The 19,575-nt window shown below is 34.8% G+C and overlaps 1 protein-coding gene across 12 annotated transcripts; it reads left to right on the forward strand.

Annotated features, from left to right (window-relative positions):
• Window positions 1-443: 443 nt before the first annotated feature.
• On the forward strand, window positions 444-8,260 carry LOC107838841 (pentatricopeptide repeat-containing protein At3g53170). Of its 12 annotated transcripts, none has more exons than XM_016682073.2 (6): window positions 444-908; window positions 2,216-3,311; window positions 3,571-3,689; window positions 4,067-4,122; window positions 4,197-4,257; window positions 4,380-4,828. In XM_016682073.2, the coding sequence occupies exons 1-3, from the start codon at window positions 603-605 to the stop codon at window positions 3,594-3,596; spliced, it is 1,428 nt and encodes a 475-aa protein (XP_016537559.1). In that variant the 5' UTR covers window positions 444-602; the 3' UTR covers window positions 3,597-3,689; window positions 4,067-4,122; window positions 4,197-4,257; window positions 4,380-4,828. The 12 variants fall into 12 exon arrangements, with proteins under 12 accessions (XP_016537559.1, XP_016537558.1, XP_016537560.1 ...); XM_016682072.2 differs by having other exon boundaries at window positions 4,209-4,257; XM_016682074.2 differs by lacking the exons at window positions 4,197-4,257; window positions 4,380-4,828 and adding an exon at window positions 8,043-8,260.
• The last annotated feature ends 11,315 nt before the right edge of the window (window positions 8,261-19,575 follow it).

Genomic DNA, 19,575 nt, shown 5'->3' on the forward strand with positions numbered 1-19,575 from the left:
TTTCAATTTTGTTGTTCAAGTTGTAAAATCAAGACTATTTTACACATATTTTTCTCATTCTATCCTTGATAGTATTAAATATAATCATATTTTTCAAAATTATTGAAAGCAATAATTTTATATTTTCAATACTAACTTTAAATATGAAACTTTACTTTTTCTTCTTTTTTCAAGAGTAGACTTATACATGCATGAATTGAAATACTTGCATTAAGTTTTCATGATTAATTGATTATTGAATTTTATAATGCCAAGAAGGATAAAGGAGTAAAATATACTTTTAATTATTGAGTGTCTTAATGGGTGTGTCAAGTCTAAAGGAGTCATCTAATTTAAAATGGAGGGAGTATGATAAAAGGGTATAATAGATATTTTAAAATTTTAATTAAGATAAAAGGAAGCAAATATGATTATTGTTTAAATTTGAGGATTAATTTGATTTGTAAGGTAAAGTTGTGCGAGAAAATGATTTTCACTCGCTATAATTTGAGGTGATGTTTACACCTTTTTCCTTTTTTTTTTTTCTTCGTATCATAATATAGAAAACATAGATCGCTTTGCGCCCCTTATCGTCTTGCTTGGAAAACTTCCAGTGCATTGGTATGGAGCTTCACCTCCTAGGCCTAGCTAATAAGCTATGCTGGTCGTACACCTTTGTCTCATCCTTCAACCCACGAAAACGACAAGTTTTGATTATGAAATCATCTAGCAGTAGTACTACTACTACTTCACAAGGGCTGCAGAAATGTTCAAGGGAAAATCTTTCTCGTATACTTAGAACAGAGGCCGCTATTAAAGGTATCGAGAGGAAAGCCAACTCAGGGAAGTACACTAACCTTTGGCCCAAGGCGGTTTTGGAGGCTCTCGATGATGCTATTAGGGACAATCGCTGGGCCACTGCTCTTAAGGTTAATTTACTAATTTGAAATGTGCAACAGAACTTTTTTTCCAATTGTTAATATTCATAGGTCATTCCTTGTTGAGGCTTCAGTAAATTTGTAAAGACAAGGGTTTCTTCAACTAATGTAAATTCAAAAGAGAAAAAAATAATTGAATAGAAAGAAACTTGAAACATCAATTCACTCTCCTATTCCTCTGTGGAATAAAAGTTTTCAGATTCTTTTTTCATTATTTTTATGAATTCTAAAACTGCGGAAAAACAGACAATTATAGAGCTTAACAATCATTCATTTTCATTGCTATTTCTCATGGTTTAAGGTTCAATGTGTATTTGTGTCTCCGGTATTTAAGATTCTGATTCATGTTAATCTGAAACAGACCATTTGTTTCCTCTTTCAGTAATTTGAAGTGGTGGTCTTAACCCATTACTTTTCTAGGAACAAGAAAGAGCAAGAACACTCAACAAGACTTGACAATTGTTTTATGAAGCATTCTACTGTTTCAAGAGCATAAACATACAACAATTACTGATATACCAAATATACAACTTCAGATACAAATGAAGCACATTTCATTCTTTCTCAATTCATAGTAAATACAGATAATTACTTTCTTAATCTTACCTTTGCGTATTCTTATTTTCCATTCAATTCTAGTGATTTAAATTTGCCATAAAATTCCTTCTCTATTGCTTCCCTGTATCAACTTGTAAGTGTTCATCGAAATTCTTATTCTTGCATTTTGGACATCCCCTCAATCTTCATGCTAGTTGTGGTGCGTTCCTATCAACGTTGTTGATTTATCTGCACCTGTGCAACAAAGGCTTCCCAAAATATTATTGTCAGATACAGTTTTCTTGGTTACAAAATCAGCTAATTTTCACTTTCGAATAGTACAGCTGGTCATCTTTCCTCATGCCTTCTTGTGAATTGGAGTAAATTTCTAAGACTGTCTTGAAAACCTTCTCTTCAAGCCCCTTCATTGTAAGGCTTTCGTTAATCTTCTGTTTAAACTCTTGATCACATGCTCGACTAGAATGGACTTGAGGCTAGAAAAATGGGTGAACTGTTGTATGTTTGAGATTTAATATTTTAATTCTAATGATGAAGTCATAATTAGTATTGCTTTCTGTTGGATCACATTGTTTTTCATTTTTGAACCTTCCGTTGCATACATTTATTCATCTTTGAAGCCTATGTCCCCAAACTTACGCTTAGTTTTTGGACTCACCCAGAAGTCTTGTTACTGTGTCCAAATAAAACTCGTATTTGCCGTTTTAACAATTTTTCTGACAGAAGTTTTTGCTTACTCCTAGATTTTTGGTCTTCTTCGCCAGCAACATTGGTATGAACCAAGATGCCATACATATGCTAAGCTTTTGGTAATGCTTGGCAAGTGCAAGCAGCCAAATCAAGCTAACTTGCTTTTTGAGATTATGCTAGCGGATGGGCTTCAACCAACAGTAGATGTTTACACTGCACTTGTAAGTGCATATGGTCTTAGCGGCCTCCTTGATGAGGCGCTGCGAACCATTGATGATATGAAATCAGTTAGTAATTGCAAGCCAGATGTGTATACTTACTCGATCCTTATTAAGTGCTGCACTAAAGTTCGTCGCTTTGATATGATTGAATATATCTTGGCCGAGATGGTGTATTTGGGAATTGAATGTACTTCTGTGACGTACAATACCATAGTTGATGGCTACGGTAAAGCTAAGCTGTTTGAGCTGATGGAAAACTCCTTGACTGATATGATCGAAAGTGAGACTGCCTTTCCAGATGTTTTCACCTTGAATTCAGTAATTGGGTCCTATGGTAGCTGTGGGAAACTTGAGAAAATGGAGAAGTGGTATGAAGACTTCCAGGTAATGGGAATAAAGCCAGATGTTATGACATTTAATATTCTAATCAGGTCGTATGGAAGAGCTGGCATGTATCAGAAAATGGACTCTGTACTTGATTTTATGAGGAATCGGTTCTATTCTCCATCAGTCGTGACTTACAATATTATCATAGAGACATTGGGGAAGGCTGGCCTTATTAAGAACATGGAACAGTTTTTCCTACAGATGAAGCATGAAGGGGTGAAGCCAACTTCATTCACTTATTGTTCTCTTGTTAGTGCTTATAGTAGAGCTGGACTTCTGGAAAATGTTGATTCAATCATGAGGCAAGTAGAGAATTCGGATGTAGTTCTAGATACTCCTTTTTTCAATTGCATCATCAGTGCTTATGGCCAAGCTGGTGATATAGAGAAGATAGTGGCATTGTTCTTGGAAATGCAGGTCAGAAAATGTAAACCAGACCACATTACATATTCTAGCATGATCCAGGTGTACAATTCACAAGGGATGATCGAAGCTGCAAATGACTTGAAGACTAAAATGATTACTTCTTGTGGTACTTTGGGTACTCGTACTATTTAGCCTCTGTTTCTCCTTGTGCATATCATTTTTGCTTCATAAAGTATGAATCCTCTAAGACTCAACAGTTTTAGCGTAAAATCCAGCTATTTAATGCTCCATGATATTTCTAGCTAAATGCAGATGATTATATAAGGCTGTGGTATTCTCTAATATATCAGCTTTTGTTTTTCTCTGTTATGTGTACTAAGTTATCATTCAATTGACTGCTTGATATCTGACACTTTATTGTTACATTTTCTTAGAATCAAATCAATTGATCAGCGGCTAGTTCAATCTATCTGCTACCGAAGGAAACCGTTCACTTGGGATTTTGTCAAGCAAAGTTGTGAAAGTGGACAGAGTGTTGTCTGCATGTGAGTCGGTAAGTGTGTAAGGTCTATTTTCTCTTGTTCACTGCATCTGAGTTTTTGTTTCTGGGAACCCATTGTTACTCATGAAATGGCCTAATGCTGAAACAACTTCAATATTTTCAGAATAGATTCATGTCAATACTTGCCTATTATGAACACATTGGGTGGAACAAATCCACTGAGAGCTTTCTTTACTCTCTTTTTTTCATTTTTTCTTTTGAAACTTCCTCTTTTTTTGTTTTTTGGATGTGAAAAGTTGTTACTCTTCGCAAATTCTCTCGATATATGCATATTTGTATAATTACTTACTGAGAAATGACATATCTACTTGAGTTTGAGTATTTCATACTTCATAGTAACAATGTTATCTTGTTATCTATTTGTGTAGAAGGATGCTATAACGATTCGTAAATCAGATGGCATGGATCCAAGGAGAATAACATCGTGAGTCTATTTGCAGCACTGCAATTTTTCTTACATGTTTCTGTTAACTTTTAAAGGCCTTAACCCACAACTAGACTGATTTGTAGCTTGTGACGCTGAAGAGGGAAGGACATTATAGGGAGATGCCAATTTAAGGTTCCAAAAGCTCTTGCTAGGGAATAGTTTGGTGCAACTTTTCTGAGTAGCTTTACAGTTGTTTTGCCTGTGTATGTTATTTCGGGATTCTTTTATTCTTGTATTGACACATGTACATATAGGTAAGAGAAGGAGGGAGCAGTTAAAGTACTGGTGCTTACTTGTAATGATCCAAAGTAAATGGGTCACGTGGAAGGCATGTGTTTAATGAGCAGAACTATCAAGGGCCAAGATTAGTAGTTAGCTATTCATGTCAATGCATGATATTCGTCCAGCTAGGAGCCAGTTGTCAAGATCCAGCTTCATGTTAATAAATACCTGGAGATCCACCTTGCAAAGACAGTTATTGATTTACCGGTATCCTTCACCTGAAAATTCTCTCTCTAGATTCTTCTTCCTCTCCTTCCTTCTTCTTATTCTTCACCCACCCTAAACATCATTACATGTATTCAAAAGCTTGAAGTCATCTATTGCGTTGTAGTGTAGCTAAATTCTTAGTTGATTGATTGTAACTGTTGACTCATCTATCTTCCTTTTGCAATTTATTAATTCGTTGTGTTTGTGTTGAGTACATTACAAGTGGTTTCAGAGAAATGAATCCGTCTCGACTGTGGGTAGTAATTCGAAGAAGATATTTGCAGAATCTACTATGGCTGAATTGGTTGAACGAAATAATGCAAATAGAAGGGCCCTTATGGGTGGAATGTCAAGAATAGTTGTGAATGTTAAACAATTGCAGAGGTGGTGTGAGGATTGCATATGTAGTGTTGACTGCCAATGCAACTCTTGCGTATATGGTCGCATACGTAATGTGAAAGCCAATGTCACTTTTGTTTTGATGATTGTTCAGGGAAAAAAAATGAAGGAGACAACCACACCGCGGTGGTTTTAGATGACCTTGCTATAGACGAACTGTCGAAGGTTAAAAATAGTTGGGCGGTCAATTCAAAATACAATGAGTACCATATGTTCGACGAATGGCTTCAATGAGTTGAATCTGAAATTTTAGTTGAACTCCACTCCACCCGAATTAGAAGCACCACTAAGACCAAGATAATGAACCCACATATGGATTCACGACTCTATGCCCTTGTTGAGAACACAATATCGAAAATGATGGGTCTCAACGATCTATCCAGTGCTTATAATATCACGACACACCTCGGTTATGCACCTTTGTCAATTTCTAAGATACTAAATATTCTATTTAAAGGCAAGGGACATAAGCTTGGCATTCTTCTTGGTGACAAGCTCTTCGATATAAAGCCGACGGAGAATATATTTGCAGCATTTTGTGGTTCTCCTACAACTTTTGATTTGCTCCCACATGCTTTGGATTTATGCATTTCTAATTGGGTTGATACTGGACTGGTCTTTTGGGTTTGCCTTGATAGGATAAAGTCGTGTGTGTATTCATTCAGTCGAGTTCTGATTTTCAGTAATTTCGATGGCTTTCCATTTCTGAATGTTGTAGACGCTGAAGCAAAGCTACCAACACCAGTTGCTACGAAATTAGAGGATTGGGACAAGATTGCATCAGTAGTAAATGAAATTGAAGGTGCTGAAAATTCTGAACCAATGGATAAACTAGTGAGGGTGTATGTCTCACTGAAAAGTGCAACGAGTGGACTAATGGTATCAGAGATGCAGGACGGGAGAAAACCACCAAAATTGCTTCTATTGAAGCCACATTAGATGAGTCCGAAAATAAGAAACTGAAGCAAAATATAGCTGTGCAGGCATCGTCAAGTTACCTGACATCCTTACAGATTCGAACAATGGCAGAGATGAGGTATAGCGTGGCTGCTCACACGAAGGTTTAAGTAGAGGAAATGCACGATATGAGGGGACTAAGGCAACATCAGATAATGTGGTGGATGGCCATATCTAGGGCAAGTGGGTTTGATAGTCTAATTGTAGCTGTTCACTTAAAGAATTGGGAAGTGGATTGCATGCTAATACCTTCTGGACAATACATAGAGCCTCTGCCTATCCTTGTTCCTCGAAGAGAATCCTTGCTTCTCATGATACAGCCAGGTTTTATAGTTGATAGCTTATCGTGGATACAAAGTTATACTGTGAAGCTTCTGTTTAGTGGCATGGTTGAAGGCGCAACACACAAGTTCAAATTTATTAAGAACTTCTGGAGTCATTTTGTGCCAGTAATATGGTTTCTACATTATGTTGAGGCTTATTCCCCTACATTTGAGCTTTCCTTGCTGGCTTTCCTTTTTTTAATAATGGAAAATTTTCATGGGTTTATGTAAGAAAAATTCATGTCGTTTGCCTTGAAAGTGATAACTTCTATGCTTCAGTTCTTGAAAGTAGGGGTGTTGAGTTTGAAGGACTGCCAAGTTGGGGCAACTCCGAACGGTCAAGGATAAATGTGATAATGAATGAGCAACAGATTGTTCCAGTACTCCATGACAACTTTATTTTAATCTTTCGACCTTTTGCAATCTACAGAGAAGTCAAACGATATCAATTCTTAGTTTCCTTGGAGCGGAATGAATCAGAAGGTAGTTCGGGTCACTTCTTCGGGGAAAATGGTTGCTTGAGGGGATTTGGTCGACTAGAAGCTACGGGATATACTAGTAATCTTGGTGAAGTTACCTTTGAAGACTCCAGCCTTAAATTTGTTCTGGAGGAAAAAATCTTACATGTTCCATTTGACCTTGGGGGAAAGTACCTTAGAGCTACTAATTATCCTTACCACTACATGACTTGTATGAAGAGCGAAAGATATCTCAATACATTGAGGAGTGAGCTCGTATCACAATCCTATGACGGTGCTTCACTGAAGTGGCTATTTGCATCTTGATTAGTCAATGAGAAAATTGGGTAATGGAACATATGTTCAGAAATATCTTTTACAGCAGCCACAAGGGAATATGAGGCTGGTATAAAAGTTTATAGGCAACTTACTAGAACTTCATTGGGACAACTCTTCCAATTGCATTACTATCATTGGCATTGGCACTTTTGTGGGCGTTCAATTTCACCTGCAACGAGTTAGAACAGCAGCTAATGTCAACTCATTGCCTTGTCGTGACCTTGAGGACAAGGTCAATTTCAAGTAGGAAGGATTGTAATGATCCAAAGTAAATGGGTCACGTGGGAGGCACGCGTTTAATGAGCAGAACTATCAAGGGCCAAGATTAGTAGTTAGCTATTCATATCAATGCATCATATTCGTCCAGCTTGGAGCCAGCTGTCAAGATCCAGCTTCATGTTAATAAATACCTAGAGATCCACCTTGCAAAGACAGTTATTGATTTACCAGTATCCTTCACCCGAAAATTCTCTCTCTAGATTCTTCTTCCTCTCCTTCCTTCCTTCTTCTTATTCTTCACTCACCCTAAACTTCATTACATGTATTCGAAAGCTTGAAGTCATCTAAGGAGTTGTAGTGTAGCTAAATTCTTAGTTGATTGATTCTAACCGTTGACTCATCTATCAATAAAATTCCTTTTGCAATTTATTAATTCGTTGTGTTTGTGTTGGGTACATTACATTACTATGTCCACGAAACAGCCAAACCGTGCTGTGTTGTCTGTAGCGCAACGTCTGGATTCATCTTCAGTTGAAAACTCCGTGATGCTTAGGTTAATGAAGATGTTTACAGTAGTGGTTGATTATGATGACTAATTAACTCCTTGGTAACACGCTGAGGATCTACAATATTTCAGTGGTCACTGGGGTTTATCTATTGCAGTACTAGTAGTTGCAGCAAGGCCTTTTTTCCTAATGAGCGCTGACTCATAACCATACATGGTTTTGAACAGGTCAGTGATGTAACAGTGCTTCTTTCAAAAGAGCAAAACCCTGGACAGAGGGAGCATTATTAAGACACTTGCTGATTCTTCCTTCTGAATCGGGTTGTTTTACCTCTTACTGGCTGCAAGTCTTGAGTAACAGATATATGGAGTAATAGAGTGTAAGATAGTTTTACCATTTACCAGCCCTTTGTTTTTGACTTGTTACTGGAAATGAATTACAATACATATTTGATATATCACTAAATACTTTCTGTGAATTAACTTAGCACAGATGATCCATTGAAAATTGCAGTTAACGCTCACTGACTTCACAAATGTCTTATCGTGTCAGTGTTTTGATCAATTCTCTCCAGTAACCAAGTTAAAGATAGAGGTAACTTTTGCTGTAGGAAGCTACGGCCTCCAGGTACCCAATAACTGTGGCAAAATGTGTAAGGTGCAGAATTAGAAGTACTGCCACTTCCAACCTCCTTCACATTTATGTTTAGTTTGAGAAGTCTAAATATTAAGCCCTATAAAAACAAGAAAAAGGGAAGCAGTCTTTTATGACAAGATTCTTGATTAGAAAGTTTGAATTACTACTGGAATTGCAATGATTTGCTCTTTAAGGGATATTATTGATGCTGATCCTGGTGGGGTTCTCGAACAGATCCATACTTACTTGATATAGTAGATTTCTTTGCTTGACTGGGACTTCAGGAATTTTAGTTTTAGGGGCGACAACTGTAGATTGTATGTAAACCAATTATGTAACCGGGCTTCTTTCGGACAGCAACTGTTAGAGTACCATGTTCTTACGTGACCAATCTCATATACTAATTGAGCGAGTGAACGTTACTTTCTTACAAGTGGATTAAAATGTCCAGACACCGTTTGAAGCTGCTGTTACTTTCTTTAGAGCAGCAAGCACCGAACGACCTGTAGATAGATCCTTAGCTTCAACATACATTATAGTTAATTGATTTTGTGAGGCTAAATTTTGAGTTGTCTCTGCTGAACAATGTAGAGTTAGTAATGAAAATGTATAAGTTGTACGAAAATTATTTTGGTTTCACACACCCAGATTCGGTAAACTTGTTATAGCTAAGTGGATATCACGTGTTGAACAACTCGAAAGTATCAAATACTTACTTCTCAGGGATGATGATTGAAGGGTAGACCGCATATAGTATCTTCATAAACATAGGAGGTGTTCGTATAAATTGATCTTTTTTCGTCTTTAATTTCGCCTTTAATTTTAGTCCGTTTTTTATAGATTTAATTTTAATTATATTTCAATTCTGCTTTTAGTCTATTTTTAAAAAATATTATTACTTTTGTTTCCTACAGTGACTACACCATTACCTTTCATTAATAACATACGAATCACCAAATAATTGAAATAAATAATTATATCTACCATATGAATCACCATAATACCATATATATCACTCATTAATATTATATGAATTACCCAATAATTGAAATAAATAATTGTATTTACATCATCATAATACCATATATATGAATTACCCAATAGTTGAAATAAATAATTGTATCTGCCATATGAATCATCATAATACCATATATATCACCCGTTAATATCATATGAATCACCCAATAATTAAAGTAAATAATTGTATCTACCATATGAATCATCATAATATCATATATATATATGAATCACACAATAATTGAAATAAATAATTGTATCTATCATATGAATCACCATAATATCATATATATCACCCATTAATATCATATGAATCACCCAATAATTGAAATAAATAATTGTATTTACCATATGAATCACCATAATACAATACGTATCACCCATTAATATCATATATATCACCCGTTAAAATCATACAAAATGTATCTATCATATGAATCATCATAATACCCATATAATGATATCATATTTATCATTCATATGAATCACCATTAAAAGAATAAACATGTATGAATAACTAAATAAATTTATATATGTATCAATAGATTTTTTTTAAAAAAATGGGAGAGATTTTAGGAGAGGAAAAAAAAATCAGGAAGGAAGATAATTTAAGCATTAATGAAAGAGAAAAAATTAGGAAGGAAATGATTTAATTGTTGATAATTAGGGAGATATTTTAGGGAAGAAAATCTTGAATGAGTTAATGGTGGAGTAAAAATAGGATGTGAGAATTTCTTGATATGTATCAAGAGTAAAGTTGAAAAATGGAATTTTATGTAAATTTTAAAAAAAATAAGGGATATTAGGTAATATAATCTCTTAAGTATAGAATTTGTGTAATTTCTCTTTTTTTTTTTTGGTTATTTTTAATGGACCAAACAATATGTAGATTATATGTTTTAATTTTGAAATTTTGTTTGTTAATTTTTGTAGGAAAATGATGGATGTGACTATTTAGGTGGAAGATTATGTTTCGACAAGCCGAACTAGCATGGTCTTGTCGCGGTTGAGAAGGTTCCTGGTTGAAGCTGATATATACTACTACTTCACAAAGCATTATGAAGTTTGGAATGCAGTTTATGCTCATGAAAGATGAATGTTAAAAGAATCGAAAGAAACAATATAAGAAATTTGGTTTTTAGTGGCGAAAAAAATCACCATTAAATAACGAAATGTCGCCACTAAATATTTTTGGCAGAGATAACTATGGCGTTGGTAGTACTTTCGAAAATAAAAGTTATTTGCGACGACAAATCTAGGTCGCCACAATAAAAAGGTAATTGTGACGAGTTTTATCGCCACAAAAAGTAGATAATTTCGCTGCAAATTGTATTTTGATAAAACACATGGATTAGGTCGCCACTGATATAGTAGCATTAGCAGCGACTTTGCCGCTGCAAAATCATCATCATTTGTGATGACTTATTTCTTGCCACAAAAACCATGCTATTAGCTGTGACGACTTATGGATCGCCACAAAAACACCATTATTTGTGACGACTTATCTCTCGCCACAAAAACCTTCCTATTATCTGTGACGACTTAAGTATTGTCACAAAATCACTATCATCTGTGACAATTGTTTCCTCGCCACAAAAATCTTTATATTAGTAGCAACCTTTATCGCCACAAAATTAGTATCACTAGTGACCACACATTTATATTAGTAGCAATCAATGTCGCGCCTATACCTTTAAATATTAGTAGCGACTCTTATATCTTGTTGCTAAAAATAAACTTATAAGAGCAAAATCCATTGCCTCATATCTACTTAATCATTAGTGGCAAGTCTCAATTTTGCGGCTAGATTAAATTTTGTGCTCAAATAAAAATACTGTTTTCATCAACCAAAGAATTGGATTTATTCAATACCTATATTAGACAAAATTGACAGTAAATTTAAGAATTACATATAATATTAGCGATTAAAAGCATCCCATAGTATTTAACAAAATTATTCTCCGACTAACTATTACAAGTACTTCACTTACTAAGAAGTCAACGATACATACATTAATAATATAATGATATATAGTACTTCAGTTTTACCATATTTATACATATGATCAAAAATCAATCATGCATTTTACGCGTTCATGCTCCTCCTTGGTCAATCAATTGTTTAAGAACGCCCTGCCATTAAAACACACCAAGTCACTTTATGATTGTAGAAAAAAAAAGTGCATATTTATACTGAATGAACTAAAAGTCAGTGGTGAAGATTTCGTTAACGAGGTGGCAAGTTCACCCTTAATATGATTAATTTGAACTTCACCCCTTAAAAGATTTAAAGTGTACGTAAATCTTGTCCTATCTTGTAGAGGTAGAGATGTTGTTTCTGAATCTACTATATATATACATATATTATAGTTTTTACCATGTATAAATAATGTATTTTTTGCCGAGGGAGATTCGGGTGAACCCCCTTGTCCCTCCTAGCTCAACCCATGCTCTGTAGCCTATGTCAATTCGCTATTGAAGCTCAAAGCCTCAATCTAACTATATGTAAAGTGAGAATAACGTAAAGGTTGTGAAAACGGGTCCCATTGTGTAGAGATAAGAACCACATTCATTCAAATATATGTCAATTTCCAATCTAATATCTCAATAGATTGTAAATATTTTATACCAGAAAATGATCCTTCCAAATTCAAACAAACCTGCTGCAATCAATTAGTACATTCCAACTTTTGAAGATGTAGTATCAAGAAAGGTGGTCACCCTGAATGTGACCCAAGAAAAGGTAGTCAATGCATTGAATCCAACAGCTAGCGGCAAGCGGCTAGCGACCAGGAAAATATATCCCATGAAAAAATCAATCACAGGAAGTTACACTGACAAATGATCATTCTTTGTTTTGTTTCTTTGGTAATATTTCCAGAATTTCATCCATTGTCCTTATCGTTTTTTCACATTTTTATTTGCAAATAATTAATTTGTATTTGTGACTTGCAGATAAAAGAAAGTCAATGTGCTTATGGTTCTTTTCTGGACAATGAGTTAGACAAGAAAGTACCTGTTGCATTCCAGCCATGAGAGCAACCATTTTTTCTTGAAACATTTTTTCTACTTCTCATTTCATATTCACGCTCCTCTTCCAGTTTCTTTTGCAAATCCTGATCCATATCTCTTTTCAAATTGACAGCCATTTGTTCGCGCTCTTCTTGCAACTTTCTTTCCATGTCAAGTTGCATCTCTTGACGCATACTTTCTACTGCTGAAGACACGCTAGCCTCTATGTTTGCCTGTTGTGTTTGATTCTTTTTAGTAGGCTTCTTACCATATCCTTTTCCCCGAACATATCCAGATTTCTCACCAAGAACCTAAGTTAAAATCTCATCTCCGGTCATGCGAAACTCGATCTCTTTGGATTGTTGTTCAACAACAAGTTGCTGGAGTTGTCCCTATAATAATACATAACCATTTACAACCATTGGTTAATATATTGAGCGTAACTTATAGTACATCAAAAAGGTAATATGACAGTGATTTCAGAAAATTACATGAATTTGTTCAGATTGTGGATCCAGCCACACACGTTCTCCATTAACATTCTTACGTGTGTGTTGGATCTCTCAGATTTTATCTGGTGTCTCTTTTTCTCCTGTTAGAGGATTTCTCTACAATATCAAAAGGAAAAATATGTTTATATAACCATAAGATTATATAGAATGATATAAATAAGTATATGTAATAATAAGGGAACAAATATGATGTATCTTAACCGTAGATTCCTCTACTTTTGCAAATGATCTTGTACCACAACAATGTTTAGTTATTTGTTTTTCTCTATTTCTTTTGTTTCTATCGCTGACAACCTGAACTTAAATGAACAAATTAGGAAATCTCGAATCAATCAAACAATCAATCAATCATACACGCCACGATCCTAATACAAAATAACTTCCATTTCCAACAAAGTAGACTTCTATTTCCAACAAACCAGAATTCCATAATCCACATTTCAAAGCAAATGTGCAGATAGAAGTCAGTCTATAAGATAGAAATATCAAGTTGCAGGTTCACCATTCTGCATTTGAAATACGCTAGTCTAAGAAACTGGAACAGAGGTGCTATTACTTGGCTTGCCGATGACCAAAAATACTTGATATGATAAGAAAAACATCCAGGTCTAATGCTGTATGGCAGTTATATTTAAAGGTACAAAAATATATTTTCTTAAAAGAAATTTCAATTATGTGTTCGTTACCTTGAATTTATCACTGCCAAAATGTTCCACTAGGTGCTTCCAGTCATCCAACTCAACATCCTCCGGACGATGCGACAATCTATCTTTATCATTGTTATAGCTTGAGTAGATAACATGTAATCGAGCTTTTCATGATCTAAAAAGTCGTTGCATAGTGCTTGTCGCAAAAACTTGCAACTTATGCTCTGGCAGCCCATTTCGAACTTCAAATTTATCCTGCACATTTGTTAAACAAACAGAAATTGAGAAATACTGTTTGGTCTTAAAAAGTAATATTAAAATACTGTTTGGTCTGCAAGATTCACATCCAAGAACACAACCTGAGAAGTCAACTTCCAAGAACACAACCTGAGAACACAACATGTCATGGCTGCAAACAATTAAGGTTTGCAAATGCTATACCAGGTCACCCTCGCAAGATACGGGTAAGGTTTCTCCACACAGTAATGTAGATTGTCCGAAAAGAAGCATTCATCATCACAACCTATTTTTTGGCGATTTGTGAAGATCCCGTCACTTGTTATCCTCATTGATAACTAAACAGAGATTTTATCCAGAAATAATATTTTCAATAATACAAAGACACGTTAACTAGTCAATCGAACACACAACACAGTTTACTAAATCTCACAGACCATGCAAGCTGCTTTCCACATAGAATGTGATACAGTATTAGCCTAGTAAGATGCTTTCCAAGTTCAGATTTTGCTTTTTTATGAACATAAAAGAGAAAGAAACTAACATGTCATGGCTGCAGAAAAAGTATTTTCAATAATACAAAGACACCATAACTAGTCAACCAAACACATAACACTATTTACTGAAGCTCACAAAACATGCAAGATGCTTTCCATAGAGAATATGATACAGTAATAGCCAAATAAGAGAATGAAATCAATACAATATTAAGAGTCATTACCTTGATCCTATACCACATTTCTTCTCCATGTTTTAGAAATATGTTCTGCCAACTTCTATCTCTAAATGAGACAATGGTTCTTATGATCCAACCACAGTAATTGACAATGTCTCTAGCTCCAGAATCCACGGCTCTATCAATGTCATCTGGAATCATTATTTTAATCTTTTCTCCATGTTTAAACTTAAAATCCACAGTTTTGAATTTGTATTTCCCTCTTCCTTTCTTTTTATTGATGTGGGAAACTGCAAACCAAAAAAATATATTATTATAAAATGAAACATATATTTAGATTGATCCAGCAAAGTGAAATAACCTGCACTAGTTTCAGCCTCTACACTAAGGCGTACACTTTCATCTAGATTTCTTGATGATTGTGCCTCTGGGGATGTCCTTTGAATAGGTCCTCTTTGAATTTGTTGTGTTTGCAGAAGTCCTTCGCTTGGATTAGATGATTGTCCTGTCTCTAAAGAAGTCCCAACAACTCTTATTGGTTGTATTTATGGCTAAGATGTTGTATCAAAACTTAAACGTTCTCAAAAATTGCCACGGCTGCATCCACGTCCCACACCATGAATTAGTATTACTATCCACATTTGTATGTCCACAAGCATCATGAATCATTTCAATAACATTATCATGTTCAATTTCATCATCTTCTACTTGATCACTACCAGCAGGATTAGAATTTTCACCGCTAATAAATACTTCTCCGTGATAATCCCAAACTCTATAAGAATCGCAGAATCTCTTATTCAACAAGTGTAGTCTTACATCAATTCTCAGCTTAAACACAGTGTTCCTACACTCCTTACAAAGACATCGAATAATAATGCTCACCCCAGATTGACTGAACGCCCAATTAAGAAAGTTATCTACTCCATCTCTATATCTTTGGTCAGATCTATTCGAGATATCCAACCAACTTTTATCCATTTCTATCTTTTCAATCATTAAAAAAATAATTTATTAAGTAAAGATACAAGTATGACAACAATCAAAATAAATAAAAGATTGAAGTGTATTGTAAATATCACAAAAAAAAGTTCAAAATCATAGAAACTGAGAAATAAAGTATAATAGCCAACACATCGCCAGGCCTGTCAACACGATAATTTACACTTAAAGAATATTATTAAACTACTGTTTGATCTATAGGATTTACTTTCAAGCACACAACCTGTGAAGTCAACTCCCAACAGTACCTATGTTTTTCTTCTATTAATTAATTTTCTAATTGAACATCGGCCTTCTTCTCCATAATATTTTTTAATCATATGTCTGAAATTCTTGAAGTTATTAATGTGGATCTATCATCCTTAGAAAATAAGGAGGCATGTTGATCATTCTTGGAAAATTCAAGGCTCAGATTTAGCTTTTGTATGAACATAAAAGACAAAGAAACCAACATGTCATGGCTGCAGACATGGTTTGCAAATGAATGCTATACCAGGTCGCCCCCCAAGACACGAGTAAGTTTTCTCCACACAGTTATGTAGATTTTACAGAAAGCAGCATTCATCATCATAGCCTATTTTAAGGTGATTTATGAAGATCACGCCACTTGTTATCCTTTTGATTACTTAATACAGATTTTATCCAAAAAAAGTATTTTCAACCATACAAAGACACCGTAACTAGTCAACCGAACACACATCACAATTTAGTAAAGCTCACAGAGCATGCAAGATAATTTCCACAGAGAATATGATAAAGTTATAACAAACAAAAACTAATCACAAATGTAATGTTCTGGACAGACTAAAAAATAAAGTACATAATTTGATTTTAAATTATTATAGTTTCCTATGCGCAGGTGTAGGGGAAAAAGAATCAAGCATGCACTCATTAACATTTGGAAGAGTACGAGCAAGTTAATATAGTGATTAGTCTAGAAGTACAGGAATGATGAGAAAAAATATTGGTGTGAAATTATAGTGCAGTGACTGTGGATATCAGTTATGTAGTTAGCGTTGCACTAGCAGCTATAGAAGTTCTAGTCTCAGGGATCGTGCCTCCAACCTTTGAACCAAAGGCAACTGCCTACCCCTCCACCAAACCTAGAGTCATGATCTATAGACCTCTTAAAAAATGATCTGCAAGTTTGAGGGGCCATCAATGTATTCGATCATAGCAAAAAGACTTGAGGCTCAGATAAGTGATTAACCTAGGCAATGAATTCTGACACTGCCATGACTGTAAACCGATAAAACGGGTTGCCCCGCCAAGATACAGGATTGAAACAACAATGCTAGGTTCTATATTCTCAATAACAATCAATCATCACAGCCCTATTATTTTCTTTCCATTCTATTGTTATATGGTTCTGTTGTTGCTTTGCCAACGTAGCCTCTGAGAAATAGAGTATAACAGCCAACACATCGTCAAGACTCTCAACGTGATAATTAACTATTAAAGAATATTATTAAAATACTGTTTGGTCAGAAAGATTCACTTCCAAGCACACAACCTATGAAGTCAACTCCCAACAGTAACTATGATTTCTTTTATTAATTAATTTTCTAATTGAACACTGACCTTCTTCTCCGTAATATATTTTAGTCATATGTCACGGGTAAGATTTCTACATATGGTAATGTAGATTTTTCGAAAAGAAGCATTCTTCATGACAACCCATTTTCAGGTGATTTGTGAAGATCTCGTCACTTCTTATGACTTATCCTCATTGATAAATAAATACAGATTTTATCCAAAAAAGTATTTTCAACCATACAAAGACACCGTAACTAGTCAACCGAACACACATCACAATTTAGTAAAGCTCACAGACCATACAAGATGACTTCAACAGAGCATATGATACAATAATAGTCAAACAAACAGAAACTAATCACAAATGTAATGTTCTGGACAAACTAAAAAATAAAGTATACAATGTGATTTTAAATTATTATAGTTTCCCATACGCAGGTACAGGGGAAGAAGAATCAAACATGTACTCATTAACATTTTGAAGAGTACGAGCAAATTAGTATAGTGATTAGGCTAGCAGTACAAGGATGATGAGAGACAATACTGGTGTGACAATTATAGTGCAGTGAATGAGGATATCAGTGCTGTAGTTAGAGTTGTACTGGAAGCCATAAAAGTTCTAGTCTCAGGGATCGTGCCTCTAACCTTAGAACCAAAGGCAGCTGCCTACCCCTCTACCAAACCTAGAGTCATGATCTATAGACCTCCTAAAAAATGATCAGGATGTTTGAGGGGCCGTCAATGTATTCGGTCATAGAAAAAAGACTTGAGGCTCAGATAAGTGATTAACCCAGGCAATGAGTTTTCTGACACTGCCATGACTGCAAACCTGATAATACGGGTTGCCCCGCTAAGATACAGGCCTGAAATAACAATTCCAGGTTCTATATTTTCAATAACAATAAATCATCACAACCCTATTTTTTTCTTTCCATTCCATTGTTATATGGTTCTGTTCTTGCATTGCTAACTCAACCTCTGAGAAATAGAGTATAACAGCCAACACATCGTCAGGACTCTTAATGCGATAATTAACTCTTAAAGAATATTATTAAAATACCGTTTGGTCTGAAAGATTCACTTCCAAGCGCACAACTTGTGAAGTCAACTCCCAACAGTACCTATGTTTTCTTCTGTTAATTAATTTTCCAATTGAACATCGGCATTCTTCTCCATAGTAATTTTTAGTCATATGTCTAAAATTCTTGAAGTTATTAATGTGGATCTATCATCCTTAGAGAATAAGGAGGCATGTTTATCATTCTTGAAAAATTCAAGGCTCAAATTTTGCTTTTTTATGAACATGAAAGAGAAAGAAACCAATATGTCATGGCTGCAGACAATGTTTGCAAATGAATGCTATACCAGGTCTCCCCCCAAGACACGAGTAAGATTTCTCCACCCAGTGATGTAGATTTTTCAGAAAGAAGCATTCATCATCACATCCTATTTTAAGGTGACTTGTGAAGAACACGTCTTTATTATCCTCATTGATAATTTAATACAGATTTTATCCTAAAAAACATATTTTTCAACCATATAAAGACATTGTAACTGGTCAATCAAATACACAACACAACCTTCTGATCTGGAGTTAGATGCGCTACCATTACGCCATAGACGACCAAAGAAAGAATTTGAGACTCGGGTAAAATGAGAGAAGAAACACAGTACCATGGCTGCAAATCATATCGATGTTGTAAGTCAAACTACAAGAAGAGGAGCAATTGTATCTCGACTCCTTTGTACGTACAATCAAGATTACTAGTCAATAACAAAGACTACGAAATTGGGTAACCAAAGATAACTTAAATCCCATGTTGGGGGCACGATCCCTGAGACAAGAACTTCTACAACACTGATATCCTTATTCACTACACTAATTGTCACACCAGTTTTTGCCTCCTCATCCGTGTACTGCAAGCCTAGTAACCTATTAAACATTAAACAATAAACTTTTCTCTGCAATAATTGTTGAATCAACATTCCCAATCTACATACATGCAATCACAATAATAATACTAAAAGGTCTATAAATTTAAAAATGAACTTTCAGCTTACCCAAATAAAGATAATGATAACTCACTGACAATTTTTAAAACCGAAAATTAACAAAATACAAAAAATGAATTAGTGAGAAACATAAATTGTACCTTTGGCTCTAACTCAAGAATTTTGAACTCGATTCCTTCGTCCTTCGACCATACAAAATTCTGTTCCTACAGATTTTCAAATAGATTAAAGAAATTGCACATGCAATCTAAAAAATTACATATATACCCAAAAGGGTTTTGACCACATACCTTGGAGCACAAACTTTGATAACCTTATTTGAGAAAAAATAAAAATTTCTAGGAAAGAGATATCCAGTTCCTGCAAAAAATTGAGTTAACAGAATTGCATGTGAAAATAAAAAATGCATAAACACAAAGAAATCAATTTGAGAAATAACTTTAGAAAACACTATTTCAGTAAAGAGGAAACT

The sequence above is a fragment of the Capsicum annuum genome, chromosome 8, assembly GCF_002878395.1.
Source record: "Capsicum annuum cultivar UCD-10X-F1 chromosome 8, UCD10Xv1.1, whole genome shotgun sequence".
Lineage (NCBI taxonomy): Eukaryota > Viridiplantae > Streptophyta > Magnoliopsida > Solanales > Solanaceae > Capsicum > Capsicum annuum.

Excerpts from the sequence above, each read along its gene's own strand:
- LOC107838841 (XM_016682074.2), top strand. The coding sequence starts at position 603 with ATGGAGCTTCACCTCCTAGGCCTAGCTAATAAGCTATGCTGGTCGTAC. Across the intron at positions 909-2,215 it reads GCTGGGCCACTGCTCTTAAG|ATTTTTGGTCTTCTTCGCCA; the intron begins GTTAATTTACTA and ends GCTTACTCCTAG. Across the intron at positions 3,312-3,570 it reads TACTTCTTGTGGTACTTTGG|AATCAAATCAATTGATCAGC; the intron begins GTACTCGTACTA and ends ACATTTTCTTAG.